General features: G+C 32.8%; 2 protein-coding genes and 1 pseudogene across 2 annotated transcripts; 1 reads left to right on the top strand and 2 right to left on the bottom strand.

Moving 5' to 3' along the window:
- Positions 1 to 988: 988 nt before the first annotated feature.
- On the top strand, positions 989 to 4,398 carry LOC142625029 (uncharacterized). The gene is made up of 3 exons (XM_075798741.1): positions 989 to 1,129; positions 3,680 to 3,765; positions 3,900 to 4,398. The coding sequence occupies exons 1-3, from the start codon at positions 989 to 991 to the stop codon at positions 4,396 to 4,398; spliced, it is 726 nt and encodes a 241-aa protein (XP_075654856.1).
- A 5,950-nt stretch (positions 4,399 to 10,348) lies between these two features.
- LOC142625774 (uncharacterized) lies at positions 10,349 to 11,611 on the bottom strand. Its single transcript, XM_075799486.1, has 2 exons — positions 11,347 to 11,611; positions 10,349 to 10,687 (listed from the first exon to the last, which is right to left on the bottom strand). The coding sequence occupies exons 1-2, from the start codon at positions 11,482 to 11,484 to the stop codon at positions 10,463 to 10,465; spliced, it is 363 nt and encodes a 120-aa protein (XP_075655601.1). The 5' UTR covers positions 11,485 to 11,611; the 3' UTR covers positions 10,349 to 10,462.
- A 4,895-nt stretch (positions 11,612 to 16,506) lies between these two features.
- On the bottom strand, positions 16,507 to 20,429 carry LOC142625028 (cysteine-rich receptor-like protein kinase 29; annotated as a pseudogene).
- Positions 20,430 to 22,196: the final 1,767 nt, after the last annotated feature.

Genomic DNA, 22,196 nt, shown 5'->3' with positions numbered 1-22,196 from the left:
TTGAACTGTGTTGGAGTTTTTTTGAGTGTTTCTTTCTTCCCCCTCTCTCTTTAGTTTACGTTAATGCGTCAATGACACCAAAACATAAGTCTGCTCTGTCCTAGAACCCTCTGCGTTCTAGGGCCTCTTCATCTTCTGATCCTATTCCCTCCTCTGTTCGGTTCCGTGATGAGAAAGCCCAAAAGGACTTCTTGGAGAACTTCTCTAAATGAGGTGTTCATTCAGAACGCCAAGTTATTTTGTCGGACTTCATTGACACTAACCTTCCCAATGTCATTCACAAACAGGAATAGGAGTCACTCTGTGACATCCCAGTCGCATGTCCTTCCGTGCTAATTCAGGAGTTCTACTCCAACATGCATGGAACTGATACTTCAGTACCTTTCTTTCATACTCGCGTTCGAGGTACGCGCATTGTAGTCATACCGGAGTTGGTATCCGATGTGCTTTATGTTCCGCGGGTTGCACATCTTGACTATCCCGATTGTGAGCATCTACGGACTGTGTCTAAAGACTAGATGATCTCTGCTTTTGTGAGCGCCCAGCTGATTAGTTCACATCATGTCGACCTTTTGCTAAAGGTCCTAGATTCTTGAACATGGTGATGACTTTTGTCTTGTATCCTCTCTCTGACTACAACTCTATCACAGAGTCTCATTCTCGGTTTTTGTTGTCCATTCTTGAGGATCTTTCCATAGATTTTCCTTCACATTTTATCATTTATATTATAGATGTTTATAGGGATACAACTACTCATGATAAGCTCATCTTTTCTTCTGCTATCATGCGAATCTTACGCTATTTCTCTGTTCCTTTTTCCTTTTTTGACCACTTTTCCTTTATGTGTGTCATTGACTACGCTACCGTTAAACGGAGCGAGGCGTAGTTTCGTTCGAGGCGGTCTATTTCAGCAGCTTCTCCCACTCCTTCGGCACCTTCTACCTCTGCTCCCTCTTCTTCAGCGAGAGGTGTGACTTTGGAGGCGATCATGGCGCAATTTCAGTGCATGGATGCTCGCCTTGATACACTTTCTATGAAGTTGTATCAAGTGAACACCTGTGTTGGCCATATTGCTAGACGGCAGGCTCGCCTTGGTGGCTTTGTGAAGTCTCCCTCTCCTCCTCCCGAGGCATCTGAGACACCTGATGATGGTTCCGGCGATGATGATAATGATGATGAGGATGGAGATGCTAGCTCTTCCAGTTCTAACGAGATGTCTACTTGACACTCTTACCCTTTGTCACTCGTGACAAAAAGGGAGAGTAGTTTTGGATATGAGAGTAGTCATTCTTAGGGGGAGAGTTAGGACATAGGAGATTTTTGTTAAGGGGAGAGTTTGTTTCTTTTCGAGGGATGTAGAAAGGATTACATGTATCTTTTCTTTTCTTTCTTGCTAGAGATACACTATTCATGTACCTAGGTCTTGTGACCATTTTTACATACATGATATTTATCAAGTGGTATATAAATGATGATGTATGTTTTATTCACCTATCTCTATATGTGTTGTTTCTTTTCTCTCTTCATACACATGATTCTTATATTTGTATGCAATCTTTTATTTCTGTTTCACACTAAGATGCCTTGATGAGTTTTGTTTAAGTGTTTTAGAAATACAGGTTGTCAAAGTCTATTTGTCATAAACTCTCTTCTTACAAAGTTTTTTAAGAGTTTATATTAGAATAGATTTTATTGTATTCAACAAGTGAGTATGAGTTGAGTAATTTATGACTTCTCTCATATGTTCATTTGTTTGTTATGATTTTGTCACGGATTGCCAAAGGGGGAGATTGTTAGGACATATGTGGTTCACTTAATATGAACATATGTCATTCTTTTATGTAATTGGCTAATCCTTTGACAAAATGTACTTTACTTGTAATTGGGTAGATTTAAGATGTTTTTAATACTTCAACAAACAAGCTTTCAAGATCAAGTGTTAAAGCCATGCAAGTCTATCCAAGAAACAAGTTGAGAAGTGCTTATCATTAAAGCTCGACAGTTGGCTCGACAGCTGCATCTGTCGAGCTTTAAGAAGCTGTTCTAGTCTCGTGGTTTGACAGCTGCTCGACAGCACCTCGACACCTCTAGCTGTCGAGATTTAAGGAAAACAGATTTTCAGTGCTGTTTTGATTCCAATCCGTGAATATGTCTTTGGGTCTTCTTTTCTCATAACCCTATAAATATAAAAAGATTATTTTAAGGGCCGTCAAAGTAAGCATAAGTTGTACAAGTTGCACAAGCATTTAGCAAAGTCTGTTTAAGCAATTTGTGACCGAAGACAAAAGTTTGCCCTAGTTCATCTCTTTGTGAAGAAGCTGCTGTGTTTTTGCACCATATGGTTTTGTAACCAAGCATCTTCTTGTTCTTCATTGTAAGGATGAACTAAAGAATTTTGCAACCAACATCTTTCTCAAGTTGGTGATTGAAGTCGCGTACTGGGATCCGCGCAATCGGTTAGTCACGTACTAGGAGTTGTGCATTGAAAAGGAGAGATTGTCACTACAAAACAAGTCCAATTGGGTATTGGGGTAAGGGTTCAACTGTAGGTTGGTATAAGGTACTTGAATTCCTTTTCTTGTAACCGCTTGTTGTGATAATAGTGGATTTTCGAGAGTGGTGAACTTAAAATCACACGGTGGGGTTTTTGCCTTGGAAGTTTTCCCTATTCGTAAACAAATCACCGTGTTAATTTATTTTTCGCTGCACTTTATTTTATTGGTGATTTGTTTGTGCTACCACGCATTTGCATGTTAAATTGATTAATTAATTAAACTTAGCTAATTAATCAATTAATCCATCACAAGGGGTCAATACATTTTTGGCCTATCAAAAACAACAAAAATCCATAACAATATCCACGAACCCAGATTTGCTCTCTCTCTCTCTCTCTCTCTCTCACAAACCCAGATTTGCTAACAATATTTATCAGCTCCTGAAAATTCTTTTTCTTGTATATTATTATTATTATTATTTGCTGTCTTTGGGTTAGATTTGAGCTGCTGACATGTTTTTGTTTTTATTTGTGTGTGTGATTTCTTGTAAGATGTCTGGGAAGTGTGTTGATGTAGTTCGGATCAAATGTGTTTTTTTCATGTGGGTATCTGTAGAAATTTAGGATTTTGTGGTGTCTCGGTGGTGGCGGCGGCTAGCTTTTGGTGGTTGGGTTGAGTTTAGGTTGTTGTTGGCTTTGGTGGGTTGTTGGTGGTGGTGATTACTGGTCATGGGCATGATGGATAGAGAGAGAGAGGTAGAGAGAGACATGTGTTCTTGAGTTCTTTGATCTGGGTTCGAGTTCTTGTGATCTTCATGTTCTTCCCAAAAACTAATGAGTTTTTTTTTTTAAATTTATTTATTTTAATATTTGTTTTTAATTTAATTAATTAATGTGTGTGATTATATATTTTTTATTCCATCGTCAGCCACATCAGCTTTTGTTGTTAGTTGGTTGACAGAAAAGACCTAAATGTCAAACGTTAATTGGTTTAGTGACTAAAAGTGGTAAAAATAAAATGTAGGGACCAAAATGGGAAAAGTGCAAAATTTAGGGACTAAAAATGCATTTACCCAAAAAAAAAAAAAACTTTAGTTTTTTTTTTTTGGTACAATTTTTTTTTTTTTGGAAAAATTTGAATAGCATTGAGTAACATAATCAACAACAACATAATTTAATTGACAGGTTGATGATAGAGGAACTGGAGCTATTCTAGATTCAAGCTGTTCTGGATTCAAGCTTGGATTATATGGAACCAGCGAAACCGAGTGGTGTTTGGTGGAAAGTTGATGGATCTGAGGAACTTGAATAAAAGAGTAGAGGAGTATTTGACTGAATATAAATCAGCATAGATGCAGCTGATTGTGATACAGCCGATTGTGATACAGCCGGAATAACATTGCAGCGTGACTTGGCAGCCTCCACCATCTTCTGTTTATAAATTAAATTTCGATGCAGCCATTTTTTCAGACCTGGACAGAACCGGTGTGGGAGCAATTATTAGAGATGAGCATGGTCAGGTTATGGCAGCAATGACAGCAAGTGGTCCAAAGGTGAGCTCTAGTATGGAAGCAGAATTATTGGCATGTAGAAGAGCAATGGAATTTGCTGTAGATGCTGGATTCAACAAGCTGATTATAGAGGGAGATAATGTAAATGTTATGCAAGCCATTTCATCAACAAGGATTGACTGTTCTCTGCTAGGGTATGTGGTGGATGACATTCGCCACTTGGTTTATTGCTTGGAGTGGGCTAGAATTAGCACTACTAGGAGGGATGGGAACAAGGTTGTACATGCTCTTGCTCAGCATGCTAGGAATTCTTTAGACAATGATGTGTATTGGATGGAGGATTCCCCCCCTCCGGCTGTGGAGGCCTTGATTCACGATGTTTTGCTATTATGATTTTATGAATGAATGATACATTTTCTAAAAAAAAAAAAAAAAAAAACAACAACAACAACAAAATTTAATATATAAAAAACAAAATATAATAATAACAAAATTCAAAGGGCTACGCTTTTCATAATACAGTACCAATTTTTTTACTTTTTATTTTTATAGGAATACAACTCCACATTGTCATAAAATAAAAGTAAACATAAGTCCACAAATGAACTATAAAAATAGTTTTTCAAAAAAAGAAAAAAACTATAAAAATACATAATATCCTGATCTTGAGCTGGACCTTTTATGGCCAATGCATTAACACACTTGTTTTCTTCAAGAAAATAGTAACTCCTTTTCACTTGAAAAATTTGGCTGATATTGAGAAGGGGTTTATCACTTGCTCCGCGACACTAACTGCCGTATGCAGTTTTGGTGTTGGCGTGTGAGTGTATTTCCTTATCTCATTTCCTTCCTATATATATGTGTGTGTGTGTGTGTGTGTGTGTTTCTCAAGAAAATTTGGCTGATGAGGGACTTGCAATCTAATTTTGGAGAAGTATGATGTAAACTATTACTATACTCCTTTATTATCAAATCAAACATATATAAGGTAGAAAATTTCTTAGTTTTTTTTTTTTTTTTTTTTAATAAAATTGCAATTTGTATTCTTACAGTCTAGACCATTTTTAACCGTAGTACTATGGACTCTATAAAGTTTAAATTTTGGATAGGTTAAAATATTATTTTAATTTTAAAATTTTACCCAAAGTTTTTTTTTTTCTGTTTTTAAACTTTAAAATGTTTGTTTTTTTTCTCTTTAAACTTTGCAATAAAGAGTTTTTTCCATTCTCAAAAAAAAAAAAAAAGAGTTTTTTTTTTAGTATTTTAAGGGCAAAAATAAAAACAAAAAGTTTTAAGTCAAAAAAATAAAAAGTGAAACATTTTCAATAGTTTAAAGACAAAAATGAAATTCATACAAATTTTTAGAATGAAAATAATATTTTTAGCCTTTTGGATATGTGCTTCTAGCATATGGTAGAGTTTGAAAAAAAGCCCCTCCATCAAGAATAGTTGATGAATTTTTTTTAATCTTTTATTGATTCGTTTTCATTGTATATTAAAATTATTTCATTTTTTCTTCTTCTCACTCTCTCAGGGTAATAAACTAAGTTCTCACAGCATTCTCCAAAAAAAAAAAAAAAAAAAAATCTAAGTTCTCACAGAGACGCACTCAATCACCACCGAAGCTTTCGTATCAAAAGTTATCCACCTTCATTGGTCATAATTGTAAAATTATAAATCTTTTTTAAAGAGAAAATTTTAATTTTTTGTTGACTTGTTTGCATTAATTATATATTAAAAATTTTCATTGTAAATTAATATACTGAAAAAACTACTCGCCAACTTAAGGTGCAATTTTCCAGAATGAATATTGCACTACTAAATCTATGATTAGCATTGAGTAGAGTAAGGGGGATTCATATTAATTATTTAACTTTTTTTTTTTAAATTTTATTTTTATACAAGATATAATTTTACTCTAGCCTAATCTAAGTGTATATATGTGTGAAGTTCTTTCCTAGAGACTTGAACCCCGGCTATTGCCTCCCACATCTCACAAGCGCTTATACTTGTGGAGTGACTATCGCATCAAGGATATGCGGTGGTTTAATTATTTAACTTATTTTCATTACCTAACATGTTAGGTTTAATTTTTAAAATTTTACATATATAGTTACCTTTGTAGGTAATCTAAAGTTATGTATATTTTACATGTATCATATGCACCTGATGAGATTGATAACGACATAACGTGATATATGATCCATGTATGGTGTTTTTTTTTTTAATATATTCTTTAGTGAACAATTTTGAGATATATAACCATAAGAAAATTATTTATTTATTATTTAATCTAGACTGTGTAAATTGAAGATTTTTACATATTATTTAACATTTTCTTTTTGAATGTTTTTATTTATTTGTATTGAAAGGAAATAAAGACAACATAATTATTTTCTTTCTTTTTTTAATGTGAACAGTACAAGTCATGCCAGTCGGATTGATTCTTAAAAGACCAAATTATGGTAATAAATTTAGCAACCTGTTTAAGATGAACTATTTTGGCCCAAACTTTATATGACTAGAACTCGATTTCCCCATAATAAATTTAGCAACCTGTTTAAGATGAACTATTTTGGCCCAAACTTTATATAACTAGAACTCGATTGCCCCAACCTATTTGCTAGGTCTACTTTCATCTTCCCCCTCTCTCTGAGAAAATGATGAGGATGAAATTATTATTTTATATTTTATATTTTATATTTTTAGTTTGTGAAATTCTTTTTTAGAGAATTGTTTTAATTGCATAAAGTCTTGTTAGTCTATTCATTTTTTTTATGGGACTTAGGTTATTAATTTGATATGACATGAACTAATTAAACCAACTAACACATATGGCAAGTTTAAGTGACATTTAATGGCATGCTCATCAATGAATATTGACAGAAGAACTTTTTTTTTTTCCTATAAGCTATGTAATGTTATGGGTACATATCCAAAATTTGAAAAATTGGGAGGAAAATTAAAATGTTCCAAATTTTAAGGGTATAAATTGCAATTTAGTCTGATATTTTCATATAACTTATGGGTAGTACATTGTCAACGATAGATCTATATGAACATAAAGTTATACTAATCATAATATACATTTAAGCATATTGTGAAAGAAAAAAAAAATTAGGTTCCTAATATTGCTCACTGGTTAGATTGATTTGGTGGATTACTTAGGAGGGACGCTTAAATTATACTACATGTATTCTTCTTAAAATTATCAAATATGGATTAAGTGACTGACTGGGCTCCTTTTATTTCATAATTAAAAAGAAAGTGAATATTACAACTTACCTAATGTGGTTTGGTCCCAATTCCCATCACAGTTTCATTTGTAATATTTCTGTTTTTAAGTTTGACACCTTAGAGTTTTGATTAAAATGAAATAGATACAGTTTTATCCAAATTAATATGTTTTGCATTTTGTGAGAAAAAAAATTGCCCCACAATTTCCCCCCTTGCGATTCAACAATCACAGTTTAATCTCGCAGGCTTTTTAATTGTCACATCTTGACCTCATAAAACTTGGATTAAAATGAAATCGTTAAGGGTGTGTTTGGTTGGGGTAAAAACAGAGAGGATGAAAAATAGGGAGTAAAAAATAGTATTTTTCACTGTTTGGTTGAGAGGGAGAAGGGGAGAGAAAAGTGGTGGGGCTCACAAGTTTTCTCTCCTCCCCCTTCAAAATACAATCTTCCCAAATTAGGAGAGAAAATTAGAGTAAAAAGTAAGAAATTTTTTTTGACAAAACTGCCCCACTTTTCTGAATTTTTTTTTTTGACGTCAACGTTTCTGGGAATTTTTTTTTCTTTCTTTTCTATTTTGACTTTTCTACTGTACCGTTGGTTTTTTTTTTTTTACTTTTCCACGTAACGTTGGTTTTTTATTTTTTGCTTTTTTTATTATTATTATTTTTTCTTTCTTTTGTTTGGTCAGGTTCTTCTTTTCTTTTCTTTTCTTTTTTTTTTTCCTCTTAATTTTTATTTTTATTATTTTTTAAGAAAACACTCTTGGATGATTTCTTATACTATTTTTTTGAAATGTCCACTTTCATCTATACACAAATTTTTTTTAAAGTATAATGTATCACTTTCTCTTTTATTTAAGAGGGATGTCATGATAAATTTTTACAAACCTTATTTTCAATCAAACCAAAAGGTTTTCCATCCTTCTACTTTTCCACACTCTCAACCAAACACAACTGAAGAAAATTAAAAACTTTTCTATCCTCCCAACCAAACGGACCCTAAGAGTCACAACTCACAACACCCCACAACACCCCACATGCATGAATGGAATCTTAACAATTCCTTTTTTGGATGAGTCCACTTGATCTCTTGGGGGGGGGGGGGGGTGTTATTTAGCCTACTATTCTTCCTAAAATTATAAGATATAGCTTCACTTACTTAATGGTTTCTACTAAAAAAAAAAAATTATGTGGCATTTAACAGAAAATATAGATGAAAGGACTAGTGATGCAAATAGAATAGAACTTTAGGGGCCAAAATCTAAATTCTGAAATATTATGGTGTAAAATCCAAACACCTCCAAACTTTAGAGGATAAAATCAAAATTTTGAGACTTCAAGATGTAAAATCCAAGCATCTCCCAACTTCAGGAAGTAAAATCCAAATTTTGAAATTTTAGGATGTAAAATTCAAATACCCTCAAATTTTAAGAGTATAGTTTGCAATTTAGCCAAAAAAGAAATATTACAACTTATTTTGTTTTTTTGAGGGGGTACAACTTATTTTGTAATTCAATTGGTTAACACCTCCTGGTGTTTCTTATTTCCTTTCTCCCAACTATGGAATCATAAAAAAAAGAAAAAAGATATGGTTAGAGTTACATCCAAATTGGCATATTTCGCATTTTGGGAACAAATTTATCCCTAATGATTTAGCAAATTAGTTAATCACACAAAATTTTCAACTATTACATTTTGAAACCCTTAAGTTTGGATTAAAATATAATTATTTCAACTATTACATTTTGAAACCCTTATGTTTGGATTAAAATATAATTATTAAGGGTCATAGTACCCAAAATGTGCAAACAAAAGCTTATTAAGGAAACTATTCCCGTATCAAAAAAAAAGAAAAAAAGAAAAGAAAAAGGAAACTATTCTTTTCCACGGTAAACTTTTTTTTTTAATTAAAAAGTAATTTATGAAACAAGATATTTGACTTGAATGATTGAATCATGAAAAGATTGATTTGACATAAACGGTACTATAAACCATATAAGTAGGAATATATACTCCCAAAATGTTCATATTCCACGTGTTGGTAAAATATTTAGTAATATACTATTATTTGTTATTATTTTACCATTTTTTTAAAATTTAATTCCAAAAACTCGGGTCCTGTGAAAAATAAATTTCAAATTTGTCGTGTTATTTTTTATAGAACTCGAGTTACATAAAAAAATTTCCATTGAACTTGAGTTTGTAAAACTCCTGTTTCATAAATTCGAGTTTTAAAATAGTGGTAGATCTCTAATTATTTTGCAAACAGTAATAGATTTATACATATTTTGCTAAACAGTAGTACTTAGCCATTTTGGCCCTCTTTTCCGCTCCCAACTTTTTTTTTGGAGGATGAAATTGGAGTTCATTACTAATTAACCAGAGTCACGACATTACAAAATCATTCATGGTACATTACCAAAAGGTCTAAATGCAAAAGTTAAAATAAAAAAAAAAGAAAAAGAAAAAAAGAAGCATCAAACTGACTGGGTGCTATCAAAAATAACAAAATTCTGGTGTTGCTCGACCCCCTTTCTAGATAGAGCATGAGTACACTAGTATACTTCTCTATAACGGTGTATGATTCCTTGTGGTATTTGGCTCAACAACTCCCTGCAGTGATCAACAGGCAAATAAATTTCATCATTGAATTCAGTTCTGTAAGTCATCAAGGACACTATTCCTTGGTTATTTATTAGCACCATCATTGTACATGCCCAATTTAAGCCTAACATTTCTTTTACTGGATCAACTGAAAGGACAACCTTGTAAACCCGAAGTATGATACAACGGACCTCCTGGTCCAATTTAGTACCAGCTCTAAAAAGTCCGGTTAGCTTGTGAGTTCTAGTTAGCTTAACTAGTAAAGTTTTTGATAGTTGTATAAGAGATTTGGAGTTCAATCCCCGCCTAAATCAAAAACTGATTAGTGTCTTGGTCTGATGATAAAGAGCTATTATCAGGAGATAGGAGAGAACGCCATAGGTTGAAACTCTCTCTTAAAAAAAAAAAAAAAAAAAAGCCCGGTTAGTTTTGTATCATAGTTTCATTACACGTTCGGCTTAATAAAGGTTTGGAAAGCAAAGAAGGAAAATGAATCAAGCATTAATCATCAAATTCCAAAATGGAAAGGATGGTTTATTGTAAATTCTCCTTAAGGATCTGATCAAAACGTTTCCTTAATCTCACTGAACAAAAATGGCTGATACAATATTATTTTCATTGAATTTTGGCTGGGTATTTAATTGCATTCTTGACAATTTTCTTGGAGGCAGCATCACCAAGATCAATGCCACATATATCAGCCAATCTGATGAGGTATAGCAGTACATCAGAGAGCTCCTCACCCAAATGCTCCTTATCTGATTCCTCCCAATTGGGCAAGCCTCTGTCCACCTCTCCCCTCCATTGGAATATTTCTGACAGCTCTCCCACTTCACCAACCTACACATGATGAGACATAAACAATGAACAAGAAAGGAAGGAAAGCTGAAGATACTCAGCAACCATTAATTTACTTAATTACAATTGATCATTGTTAGCAGTAAGGTATACAAATGTACAATACTGGAACGTCGCAAATTTATTTAGGTAGCTAGATAGTGGGAGAGAGGGAGGTAATGTTTGAATCACAAACATGAGGCACCACAAAGGATACCTTATCACCGGACTATCACTTGAAACATTTAACACCCCAATTTAACGGAGAAAAAATAAAAATAAAAAGAGATTACACATAGATAAGAGAAAAGGTCCACGCTCGCACAGCAATATACATTATGCACCAAGATGCTTAGTATCACTTAAGTAATTGGCAGAAGCTGCCCTTCCAAAGGGTGTAAAGTATGATCTCCAATCTTATCCAAGCATGTTCATTTGCAAAAAATTATAAAAGCAATAGCAGCCAAGCATGTTCCTGATGCCTTAAATGAGGAAAAGTAAGGGTTAAGCCATAGACCGAGGGAAAGATTAATCAATTAATCAGCATCAGATACACATATGCGTGCTAAAAAGTACACAAATTGATGTGAAATTAAGATTTTCAGCACTGTTTAGCTAGAAAGATAACAGCCTACCAACACACAAGTGGTAAGAGAAATTACCATAGCAAGAAGTAGATTCCTGGGGCTATGGAACTTCTCCCAATCTCTGGCCTTAGCAAATTCCTCTAGCATTTTTGAGAGTTCTTTCAGACTAATGTCTTTGGCTCTCTCCTCTGCTATCATCTCTCCTTCTCCCATGCTTCAGTTTCTTGGGGTCTGCAAGGAGAGAAAGGAGTTCTTATAGCTTTAAAGAGAAAAAAAAAGGTACATTGCTTCTTGAGGAATGATATCTTGTACGGGCCCTGTGGCAATAAAATTGAGAAAAACGGTGAGAACCAATGCATTTCCCATGGTTTATACATAAGATTCTCTACAACCGCCACCAAGCAAAATGGCCAACTTCAATGCATAAAATTGATAAAGAATATTCGATTTTCTTTATCAACTTTAACATGGCTAATGCTTATCTTTGAAAGAAAAGGAAATTTGAGCTTACCAAATGTTAGAATAATATTTCTTAACAGCTTAATTTATCACCGAGTGCAACTGTCAGTTTTAAATTTACTACAATATAGACTCAATTACACACCATCAATTTGAAATGAGGTGTACACGTTTTTAGTGATCCAACTACTCTTTGATTAGGTGGCTCAATGTGTTGGTTATTCTTAAATCCTAAGATTACTTAGGATTTTAAATTGCAGTAATGGAACTAATTCAAACTTGTAATTTTTCACTCCCTATAGGATGATCTTACTCTAATCTAAATGACACAAAGCACGTTACAACCACTTCAGGATGAGAATAATGTCTCCTAATAGAATGGACAGGTGAGCCTCGTAGTTCTTGATCTTCCAAATTCCTAAATTGGAATGCAACATGGAAACCATTGGACCACAATATATGCTAGTAATCTACTAAAAATGTCATGAAATTTATGCACGGATTAGATACAACGATTTCAAATTAATTGAATTAAAAAAAAATTATATAGTTACAAAAATAAAGGAGAGGAATTTGAACTTTAGTTCACTTATAACAAAAATCAGGTTGTGTCACTAAACTATAAGACTCTTGATATTGAAAATATTTAATTACTCATATAGTTGAACTGTTGATTTTTGTGGTGTTAAATTTACTTACCATTTAGCTTTTGAAAGTGGCTAATTAAAAATCATTTTTGATATTGATCTTAGTGTGCAATGAATATAACACTAGAAGAAGAAACATGTCTTGCACGCAAAGAAAACATATTGCCGTCCTTTTTCCTATTCTGATTCTATTTCTTTTGAATTGCTATTGCATAGGCGCAATTATGCGTGCCCCCTCGCCAGTTTTTTGATTGAATGATACTAGGAATTATCCAAAATTTATTATACAAACTGGTGCATCAACCATTCATAAGAAAAATAAAATAAAATGATGTATCAACTATTATCAGTGTTGTTGAGTCGTCCCACATCGGTAATGTGTGATATTGAGAATCGATTTATCACTTGCTCCGCGATACTAACTGCCGCATGCAGTTTTGGTATTGACGTATGAGTGTATTTTCTTATCTCATTTCCTTCCCCCTGTATATATATATATGTGTGTGTGTGTGTGTTTCTCAAAAAAAAAAAAAACTATTATCATAACATGAAAAAGTAATTAATTTTTTTTTTTAATTATGTTGTTAATATGACACCAATTAAATTTATTGTGATATCAATTTGTAAATATTTTATAATAAAATTGATAAAAGTTTTAATTTATATATATATATATATATATATATATATATATATATATATATATATATATATTTGTGAAGACAAAGTCAAAAAGTTTTTTTTTTTTTTAATGAGACAAGTCGAAAAGTTAGTAACCATGTAACCACAAATTGAAATTATAAATCGGCCATGAAATCCATCACCATATACTGCACATTTGTAGTTTAATTATCAGATCCACCTATATAAAATCCCATTAGGTGGGACTGGAGTGGGATATAAAAAAAGGTTATTGAGACTTTTGATATCACCTTGGCTATCGAAGAAATGAAGATCCTTCCACAGCAACCAGTAAAGGAATATTTCCATTGACAAAATATATAAGATTATATTTTCCGGGCACTCACAGCCATATCATATAAATTCAAAGATCGTAAAGTTAGTGTAAATTTGGGATAGCTTATTTAGGTAGAACTGAAAACCTTTTACTGAAAGAGTGGAAAAAATGTTAAAAAATAAGTTGAATAGTACAATAGGATTCATGAATAGTATCAAAAAGTACAGAAAAACACATAAATAATAGCATAAATAAGCTGAAAGTAGCCATAAACTAAAAAATTCAGCTCATTCTAAACGCACAATAAAAGTGTTAGATTTCCTGAAGCCTTCTTATTTATTTATTTTTTTATGTCTCATAAAACTTTTTTTATTTTCTTTATATATGCCATTCAATTAATATAGAAGTGTATTATATAAATCAATATATTTAAACTTACACATTTTTCCCTACAATATATAATTACATTTTTTATCCTCAACCTTTATGCTATATTTCTAAATGATACCTAAAATTTTAATCAATTTAGTTTTTAACATCCAGCGAACAGTGTTTAGCTTTAAGCTTTTATCTCGCATTCTACCAAATAAGCAACAAAAATAGTTTTTTTTTTTTGTTGACATTAAGCTAACTTTTTCTTTTGTTTCATCTTTTGCAAATAGGTTATTGAAAACTACAGCTAGTAGGGTGTCAAACTCAAGATTAATTATTGCAAAGGGTTCTAGTTAACTTAATTAGAAAAATTTCTTGTCATCAAATAAGAGATTTGAAATTCAAACCCTCTTATAGGCCAAAAACCAATTAGTATTTTAGCCTGATAAAGTTTACACCATAGCTCTCAATTAAACAAAATTATAAAAAGAACACGTTAGGGACTTTTTTGACATCAACTTTGAGTTTAAAAAAGACATCCCTGGCATCATCAGTTTCAACTTGGGTTCCATGTTAGCATCAATTTTTTATTTTTATTTGTATGCTTGTCATGTCATATTTTTCATCCATCAATTTACACACATCTAAAAGGTCAAAGACTAAACTAAGACATTTGAAATATTATTATATTAGGGACCTTGCTAAAACTTTTTTTTTTTTTGCTGAGAAGGACCTTGTTAAAACATAGGACAAAGGTCAAGGATCAAATGCATAATTAAACCTATATTATGCATACCCCTCTTTTTTTAATATCATTTTTCTCGTGCAATTTGAAACACACGAACCTTCTTTTAATAAGTAAATGAAAGAGGAATGGGAAGGGAGGATCAAAACATCTTAAAAGAGGACCATATGTCATTCTACTTCAAGCAGTGGAGGGTACATTTAAAGCAATTGGATGTGTAAAATTGTTTAGCAGATTTGTTAAGATACGAAACTGAGAATATTTAATTTTAAAATTGGTCAAAAAAAAAAAAAAAAAAAAGAATAAAGGCAAGAAAAGAGGCTACCATATTATATTGCATTACAAAAAAAAAAAAGAAAGAAGAATCATAATATAAGATGAATTCCTAAGTATAAAGGAGGCATAAGTTCTTCAAGCTATAATTATAAAACAAGCATTAAAAGGACACCCGACCCTCACCTCACGCCACAGCACAGCACCAATAAGGAAGTCGCCACCACCGACACAAATATAAGTAACTAATGGCTCAATTGCACAATTAATGTTTTGTGGTAATGATGTTGCAACTTATTGGAGAATCATTTTTGAAAATTTTGAGGTTTAGAATGATTTGATATTCCTTTCATTGATGTTACACTAGTTGGTGTCGGGCGTGTGAGCTTTAATATGCTGTTTGACCAAAGAACATACAGGGAGAAAAACAAATTTGCATATATTTCATCATCTACTAATTTTATAATCAATACTAAAATTTAGCTTCATTCTATGCCAACTCATGGTGACAACATTTATTTGTAATATTTTGACATTAGAATAAATGACTTAGACATAGAAGACCAATCACACTTAAGAAAATAGAGAGAGAACCCAGGAAAAAAAAAATCTAAAGTTGTCATTCTAAGTTCTAACAGTTAGGTTGAATTAGGTCGGCTCTAACAGTTAGGTTGGATTAGGTTGGCTTTGACATTGACACCTATGTCAATACCTTCCTCCATATTTACCTGATCCAATTTTTTTCTTCAAGTGCAATCTATTTATCAAAGACTTTGACATGTAGATGTTCTCTCATTTCTTCCACAATCCTTGGCGGAGAAATCTCACTTAATAATCTCTAATTTACCTTTTAGAGCAAGACTAACATTATTGCCTTCATCCTAAGCTCTTTATATTCATCATTGGTCAAAATTATCGATTTCTTTGACTGCACTAGGATGTCTTTGATGGTACTTTGCCAAAACTTAAATGATTCTTCCCATCCAAGGGCTCCACTTCAAACTTTGTGTGTCCCTATGGTATATTATTTTACTTTTTTTATTTGTTGCGGTTGTGTTTAATATATCTAAATTTTATAATACAAATTTTCCATTTCACTTTTTATGTTACACATTATGCTTCACCAATTATGACTTGTCATGTATTCATTTAACTTTAATTATAAAATAAACAAAGTTTAAAATGGAAAAAAAATCAAACAAATAACAAACTGTGATTGATAGAGTATAAAGTAAAACACAAAAAATGAAACAGATAATTTTAATCACTCAATTGGCAGAATGGGTAAATAGTTAATTAATTTTCTACATAATTAACTAAGTGCTCCGTAAACAAGATTTTTCATTATAAAATCATGAAGGAACCTTTCCATAATCAAAGTGAGACTCAAAGAAATACAAAAATTAAGTAGAAGTATTTGAAACGCACACTATCCCTAACTTGCAAAAAGAAAAAGAAAAAAAAATTGCTATGTCACCTCTTGCAAAATTTAATTATGTAAGTGGGGGTATTACTAAAGCATATTACTCTTATGTTAGAAAATGAAGATTTGATCTGAATGTTGCCAAACTAATCGATGAGAACTTTTTATAACATGGATGTATATATGATTGAATTAATTGCATTTACTGTCTTATGACTTTCTCCATTTTAGCTCAAACCATATCTAAACATTCCTCTACATGACAACAACCAACAATAAGGTTTCCAAAGAATGTTGTAATTAATCAAATTAATTCTACATTGTTACCAATTTAATTCCTCTTTGTTGTACTAAATCAGTAAATCCTTTCCTTGTCTATCATTTAGGATACAACTCACACGATGTGTTAGTGAACCAAAAGGTATGTCACCCCATCTCTATTCCTGGATTGTTCGGACTCAGAAGCCCTTGAAGTAGATTCTAGCAAAGTGATGTCTCGCTCTATGTCACTATATATAAGAAATGCAGGTGTTGGGAGGCTTGAGGAGTCACTATTTAGCATTTGAACCAAAGATGCAATGGTGTGTCGGTATGCTACATTTTCTTGAACGCATAATAACCCAATATGAATGCATCTCGTTATTTCACTTCTTGAACCGTCCCCAAGTGTCTGGTCTATCAAATTTGAAGCCGTCCCTTCTCTCCAATTAGTCCATGCCTGCAAGCAGTACATGAATTCATGTATTGAAACTCTACACACCTCAGAAAAAGAGCACCGTCATAAAGAGTAATGCAGCTTCATAAAATATGACAGAGACACTTACATAGCTTAGAAGGAGCTCTACATCATCTGTATTACAAAGCCAACTCTTCTTTCTAACACTCACAATCTCCAGAACTAAGATACCAAAACTAAAGACATCTAACTTCACTGAGTAATGCCCATGTGATATATATTCTGGAGCCATATATCCACTGTTCCAAAATTATTAATCAAAGAAGGGTTAAACTTGTTGCACACATATTATTTTACACAATTTTACACACCCAAATAAAAAACTGAAATCCTAGCCTTTAATTCTAGCCTTTTTTTGATGAACTCTGAAATCATGACTTGTGTGTTATAAACACTAGTAATCTGAAAAAAATTAATTAAGAATTTAGAATGTCTATATGAGATATTCAATGCTTAAAAGCTTGAACTAAATTATATATTTCTTTATTAGGACTTGGATTACTAGCCACTTGAAAATCAGTAATAAGTTAGAATTTATAGGGTGAGCTTGGTACATACTATGTCCCAACACATCTACCGGTCTTGTCTTGACTTTGACCCGCATCAAATAGCCTTGCTAGTCCAAAGTCTGAAATTTTAGGATTCATTGCTTCATCTCGATGTATAATCTTAAGGCGAGAATCTTCATGAAGGTAAAGAATTCCCCGAACAATGCCACAAATGATATTTTAACGCCTTTCCCAATTCATCTAGACACGCTTGATGGGATCTACATATTCATATGATCAATTCCAAGTTGTGGTATTACTAGGAGTTATTACAGAGGAATATTAGTACATTTGCAATATATTAAAGTCGTACCATATATAAATTGATCCAGGCTTCCATTGCCAACTAACTCAGAAATAAGGATTCTTTCCCTTCCTTCAGAGCAAATACCTTGAAGGCTAACTAGACACTTATGTTGGAGCTTAGCCACCAACAGGATCTCATGCTCAAACTGCTCTTCAGTATGCTCAGTCTTGTCAAACAATCTCTTCATAGCGAATTCTTGTCCATGTGGAAGTCTAGCCTGAAAATGTATGAGTAAATAAAGATAAGCTCTTCATGCTATAAATGTAACAACAATTTTGAAAATAAACATGGGTGGCAAATGGATATAGGTTGTCCATCAGAAACAGTATATACTATTTTTGTGCTATTTAAATTTTAAACATCAGGGGAAAGTTCATTGCAAGAGAAATTCAAGTTCCCTATACACATAATTTTTCCAAGGCAATGCTCGTATCACCTTGTATACTGAACCAAATCTGCCCTCTCCAAGCTTATTGGCATTAGAAAAGTTATTTGTTGCCGCTTTTATTGTGCTGAAGTTGAATTTCAGTGATTCTAGCCTTTTGATAGCATCATCATCTTGATAAAAGTTACAAGTGAAAATGAGTTAGAGCGACATTATGACAAATCTTTGTTATAGATTTCAAAATTTGCATCACTAAAATTTATCTTAGAATCTCTACCTGTATATATTACAAAGATTTAGGGGACTTTAACCTATTTTAAACTATACCCATTCTAAATTCCTAAAAGGTAATTCTGAAATTGCATTTCATCAGTGAACTAAGTTTTTGTTCCATACAAGAAAATGGGATAAATATGTTTCAATTACGTGTTTCCCCAATATACACACACCACATTACTTTAAGATAGATTACAGATGATCAAAGGAAAAATTATTTTATAAGCACAATTCCTCAAATCTTTTTTGCAAACTAACTATAAGAAGAATTCACACTAAATTTCTATTTACCAAAAAAAAAAATCTTAAAGCAGTGCTCAATATTGTTGGATTCTAGGATTTATTTATTTAAATTTTTGGAAATTTATGACATTCACTTGTTCTTAAGATCTCCAAGCAAACTGCATACTGACTTACTATCAACATTTATGGTCTAAAGCCATTCTTTCTTCTAAGTTGCACCATGTCATCTCTTAATTTTGTCAACTTTAACTAATAAATAGTGGAGTATATATAACTTACTGTGATCAACATTTTGCTTTGACTTCCGCTTCTGCAGAATTGCCCAAGCAAGCGTGATTACTGTCATTAAGCTGGCAATTGGAACAAAAACAAAAATAACAAGGCTGGATGTGCTACTGTTATCTGCAAGCCATAAGTGGGTTCAAATTAAAAATTGTTTGAATGTGCAAATTCTCACTTTTAAATACAAAGGTATTGTTCCAATTTTTTTAATTTTAAGCATACAAACATGAAACTTTTCATGAGGATGGAAGTTTGGAACCTTTAGACTAATAATAGACCTCTAACTAGAATAGGACTTCTGTTTCTCGATAATTCTATACTTGGGAGTCGGGGACTCGGGAGATTTAAACCCTAGATATCTCCATTAAAAACACCAAAATGTGACTATCGAATTGTCAAATTAGCACTTCTAAGTTTCTAATCAAATTAGGAAACCTTAATAAAGATAGAACTAAAACAAGAAGGAAAATTAATCTTTTTTAAAATAAAAATAAAAAAAAACTCAAATGGGAAAGAGCAAAAAGTGATATTGGCTTCTTTATTCTAGGCAGTGACTTTTGTCATAAATTGATATTCTCCTTGAATAATATTTTTGTTAGAATGCAGAAAGCGTTTACAAGAGTTTTCTATTACAATCTCACATACCTACTTACGAAAGCTGGATAAATATAGACACACCTTGGCTTGTTTTTGTGGGAGAAGAATTGTCCGGGGTTAAAGGGATCGCTTGTGTTAAAGGGACCACTTCTGTTGTGGGAGAAGGGTGGACCAAATTAAGTTAAATCATAAAACTGATACACCTCGAACCGAGCAATACAGCTGGGTTTAAGAACTCTTCCCCCGTCCATCCAACCACAACAGCTTAAAATATCTGCTACTGCGCCATCTAAGCAACTTCTGCAATCCATCTGGGATAAATCTGGGGTGCACTGCACAAGTCCATACACTTCTTTGAGCTACTGGAGCTTTTGTTCCCAACTGCAAAGTACTTTATACTAAAGGAACTCGATGAAGCCTGTGTGACAAGGCCCCCCATCAAATTATATAGTGTTTGATTGAACTGATCCAAGTCCGTTGATGATATGTTATTGGGATTAGGCACATGCTGATAAGGCATAGTTTCCTTGGTGCAAAAAATGTCTGTTTGAGTACATTAGAATACAGTCTTCCCCCCATATTATTGCTTCTTTTTGGTCAGGACACTGTTTTGTGATATCTAGGCTCGAGGTGTTCGTACAATTGTAACATTTACCCATATCAAAAGGTCTCCTCTACACAGTGCAAGTGCATAAACTTTGTTGGGATCTTGGCCAGCAGAGGTGCTGTGAAAGCCACCATTGGCCGTGACATTAGAAGGGAGAGAAGAGAGTAAAAGATTGAGATTATTGGCATAGGTGTTGTTATTAGAGAAAGTGCCATTGTTGGAACATGATTGTGGTTGTGCAAGGGGAAGACAGAGAATGAGGCTTATGAGAAAAGCAAGAGCAATCGTGATTGTAGCCATTGCGAAGGGTACTAACTTGTATGCTCTGTATTACAAAATCTAGACAGACAAAAAATGAAATGGAGAGGGATACTGCTTTGATCAAAGAGAGTTATTGAAGATTGGAAATTGTTGGAATAGATTGTTATACATATCCTGCGTCTATATCTACAACCCTCTTCCTTTCTCAGTTCCTAACTGCACATTCGTCATGGAAGTTAGCAAAAAAGTCATTGGCCCTAGATTTCATTTTATTTACTATTATTATTATTTTTTTTTTTCATTACTCGAAGTTTTTGCTAGCTAGTTGCCAAGAAAGTATAAGTGTATGATGGAGAATTTTCTAACATAGGAAGAAGTTGCCACATTCTAAGAAACATTAATGCCATCCTAAGATTATTTCTATAAATACATAGAGCTCTCTCTCTCTCTCTCTCTCTCTCCTAAAGAGGAATAATAAAATAACGGTAAATTACTATTTACGCCTTAAATTTATAGGTATGTTTCATTTACCTCAAAGTTTTTAAAAATGTTTAATTTAAACCTTTTATCATTTTTGTTTTCCCGGTCAACACCGTTAAACATTGCATCACCATTCTGCTGTTTTAAATGGAATTTATTTCAAACTTTTGAGGTGTAAATGAAATTTATTTCAAATTTTGGGGATTAAATGAAACTTTATAAACTCTAAGACTTAAAATAAAGTTTTTTGAAGCTCTAAGATTTAAATGGAATGTTGTTAAAAACTTTGAGGTTTAAATGAAACAATTTGAAAGTTTGAGGTTTAAATAAAACATTACCAAAACATTAAGGTTTAAATCGTAAGTTATCTAAATTAAATAGAACTCTAACTTGGACTACCAAAATAATCTTCTTCTTTTTCTTTTTTTCTTTTTTTGAGAAAGGACTACCAAAATAATCTATCGGTGAAGAACATGCAAGATTTTTTTTTTCAAGAGAAGAGAAGCACATGCAAGTAAGAGTTGGTAATGGTTGACACCCACCTATTACATAATCTCTTGTGGGTTAGTGTTTAGGATAAAAAAGGAATCACTTCACTTTCACACAATTGATAAATGGGCTTAAATGAGTAATGTTTGTGCCAATCTAATATAACATGTTCATCAAACGAGTTAAAATGAGTTGTATTTATGTTAACCAAGTATGACCTGTTTATTAAGCCTCACTTAATAAATAAGTCATGTTAAGTTGAGAGATTTTGACATAATTACAAAATGAATTAAGTTTAAATTTATTTATATCCTTACAGTGGTATGACATGAGCACGAGTGGCTCTGATTAAGGAAGGGTGACATAGAAAGCAAGCTCAGCTATTTTAAATGGAAAATATCCGACGGTAATCCAAGCTTGGCTATTCTCTTTTGATGATGCCGAAAAAATCACCAGTGAGTTGCAAGCACCCCTCAAGCCGAAGCAACACCTGCAAAAAGAAAAGAATGGACCTAGAGAGAGCACCGGTGTGGTGCCGGCCGAAAACCCTCCGAAGGTCAAGTTAGAATTTTGTTCCTTTAACCCTAGAGTGCCAAAGTTAAGAATATTATGCGTACCTTCATATTTAGGGTTTCTGGGGTATTTATATTGGGTGGAATTACCATTCTTTTAGGATACAACTTCCTTCTCAAGTTCCTTTCCATATAAGAGTCTTCTCAACGTGGGTCGCAAGAAGTCCAAGTGTGCACGTTTGCGTGGAGATAAAACAAAAGTTCATCTGAAGCATATCAAATTGCATGCCACCTGGAATCTACAATTAATTCACACATGACGAAT

Source organism: Castanea sativa, chromosome 2, assembly GCF_040712315.1.
Source record: "Castanea sativa cultivar Marrone di Chiusa Pesio chromosome 2, ASM4071231v1".
Classification (NCBI taxonomy): domain Eukaryota; kingdom Viridiplantae; phylum Streptophyta; class Magnoliopsida; order Fagales; family Fagaceae; genus Castanea; species Castanea sativa.
The sequence above is the reverse complement of the archived record's forward strand: the minus strand, read 5'-3'. Positions and strand labels throughout refer to the sequence as shown.

Coding starts and splice junctions, on each gene's coding strand:
- LOC142625029 (XM_075798741.1), top strand. CDS start 989: ATGGCGCAATTTCAGTGCATGGATGCTCGCCTTGATACACTTTCTATG. Junction 1,130..3,679: donor CTCCCTCTCCTCCTCCCGAG/GCATCTGAGACA, acceptor TTTAATTGACAG/GTTGATGATAGAGGAACTGG. Junction 3,766..3,899: donor GGAACCAGCGAAACCGAGTG/GTGTTTGGTGGA, acceptor ATAACATTGCAG/CGTGACTTGGCAGCCTCCAC.
- LOC142625774 (XM_075799486.1), bottom strand. CDS start 11,484: ATGGGAGAAGGAGAGATGATAGCAGAGGAGAGAGCCAAAGACATTAGT. Junction 10,688..11,346: donor GGAATCTACTTCTTGCTATG/GTAATTTCTCTT, acceptor CATCATGTGTAG/GTTGGTGAAGTGGGAGAGCT.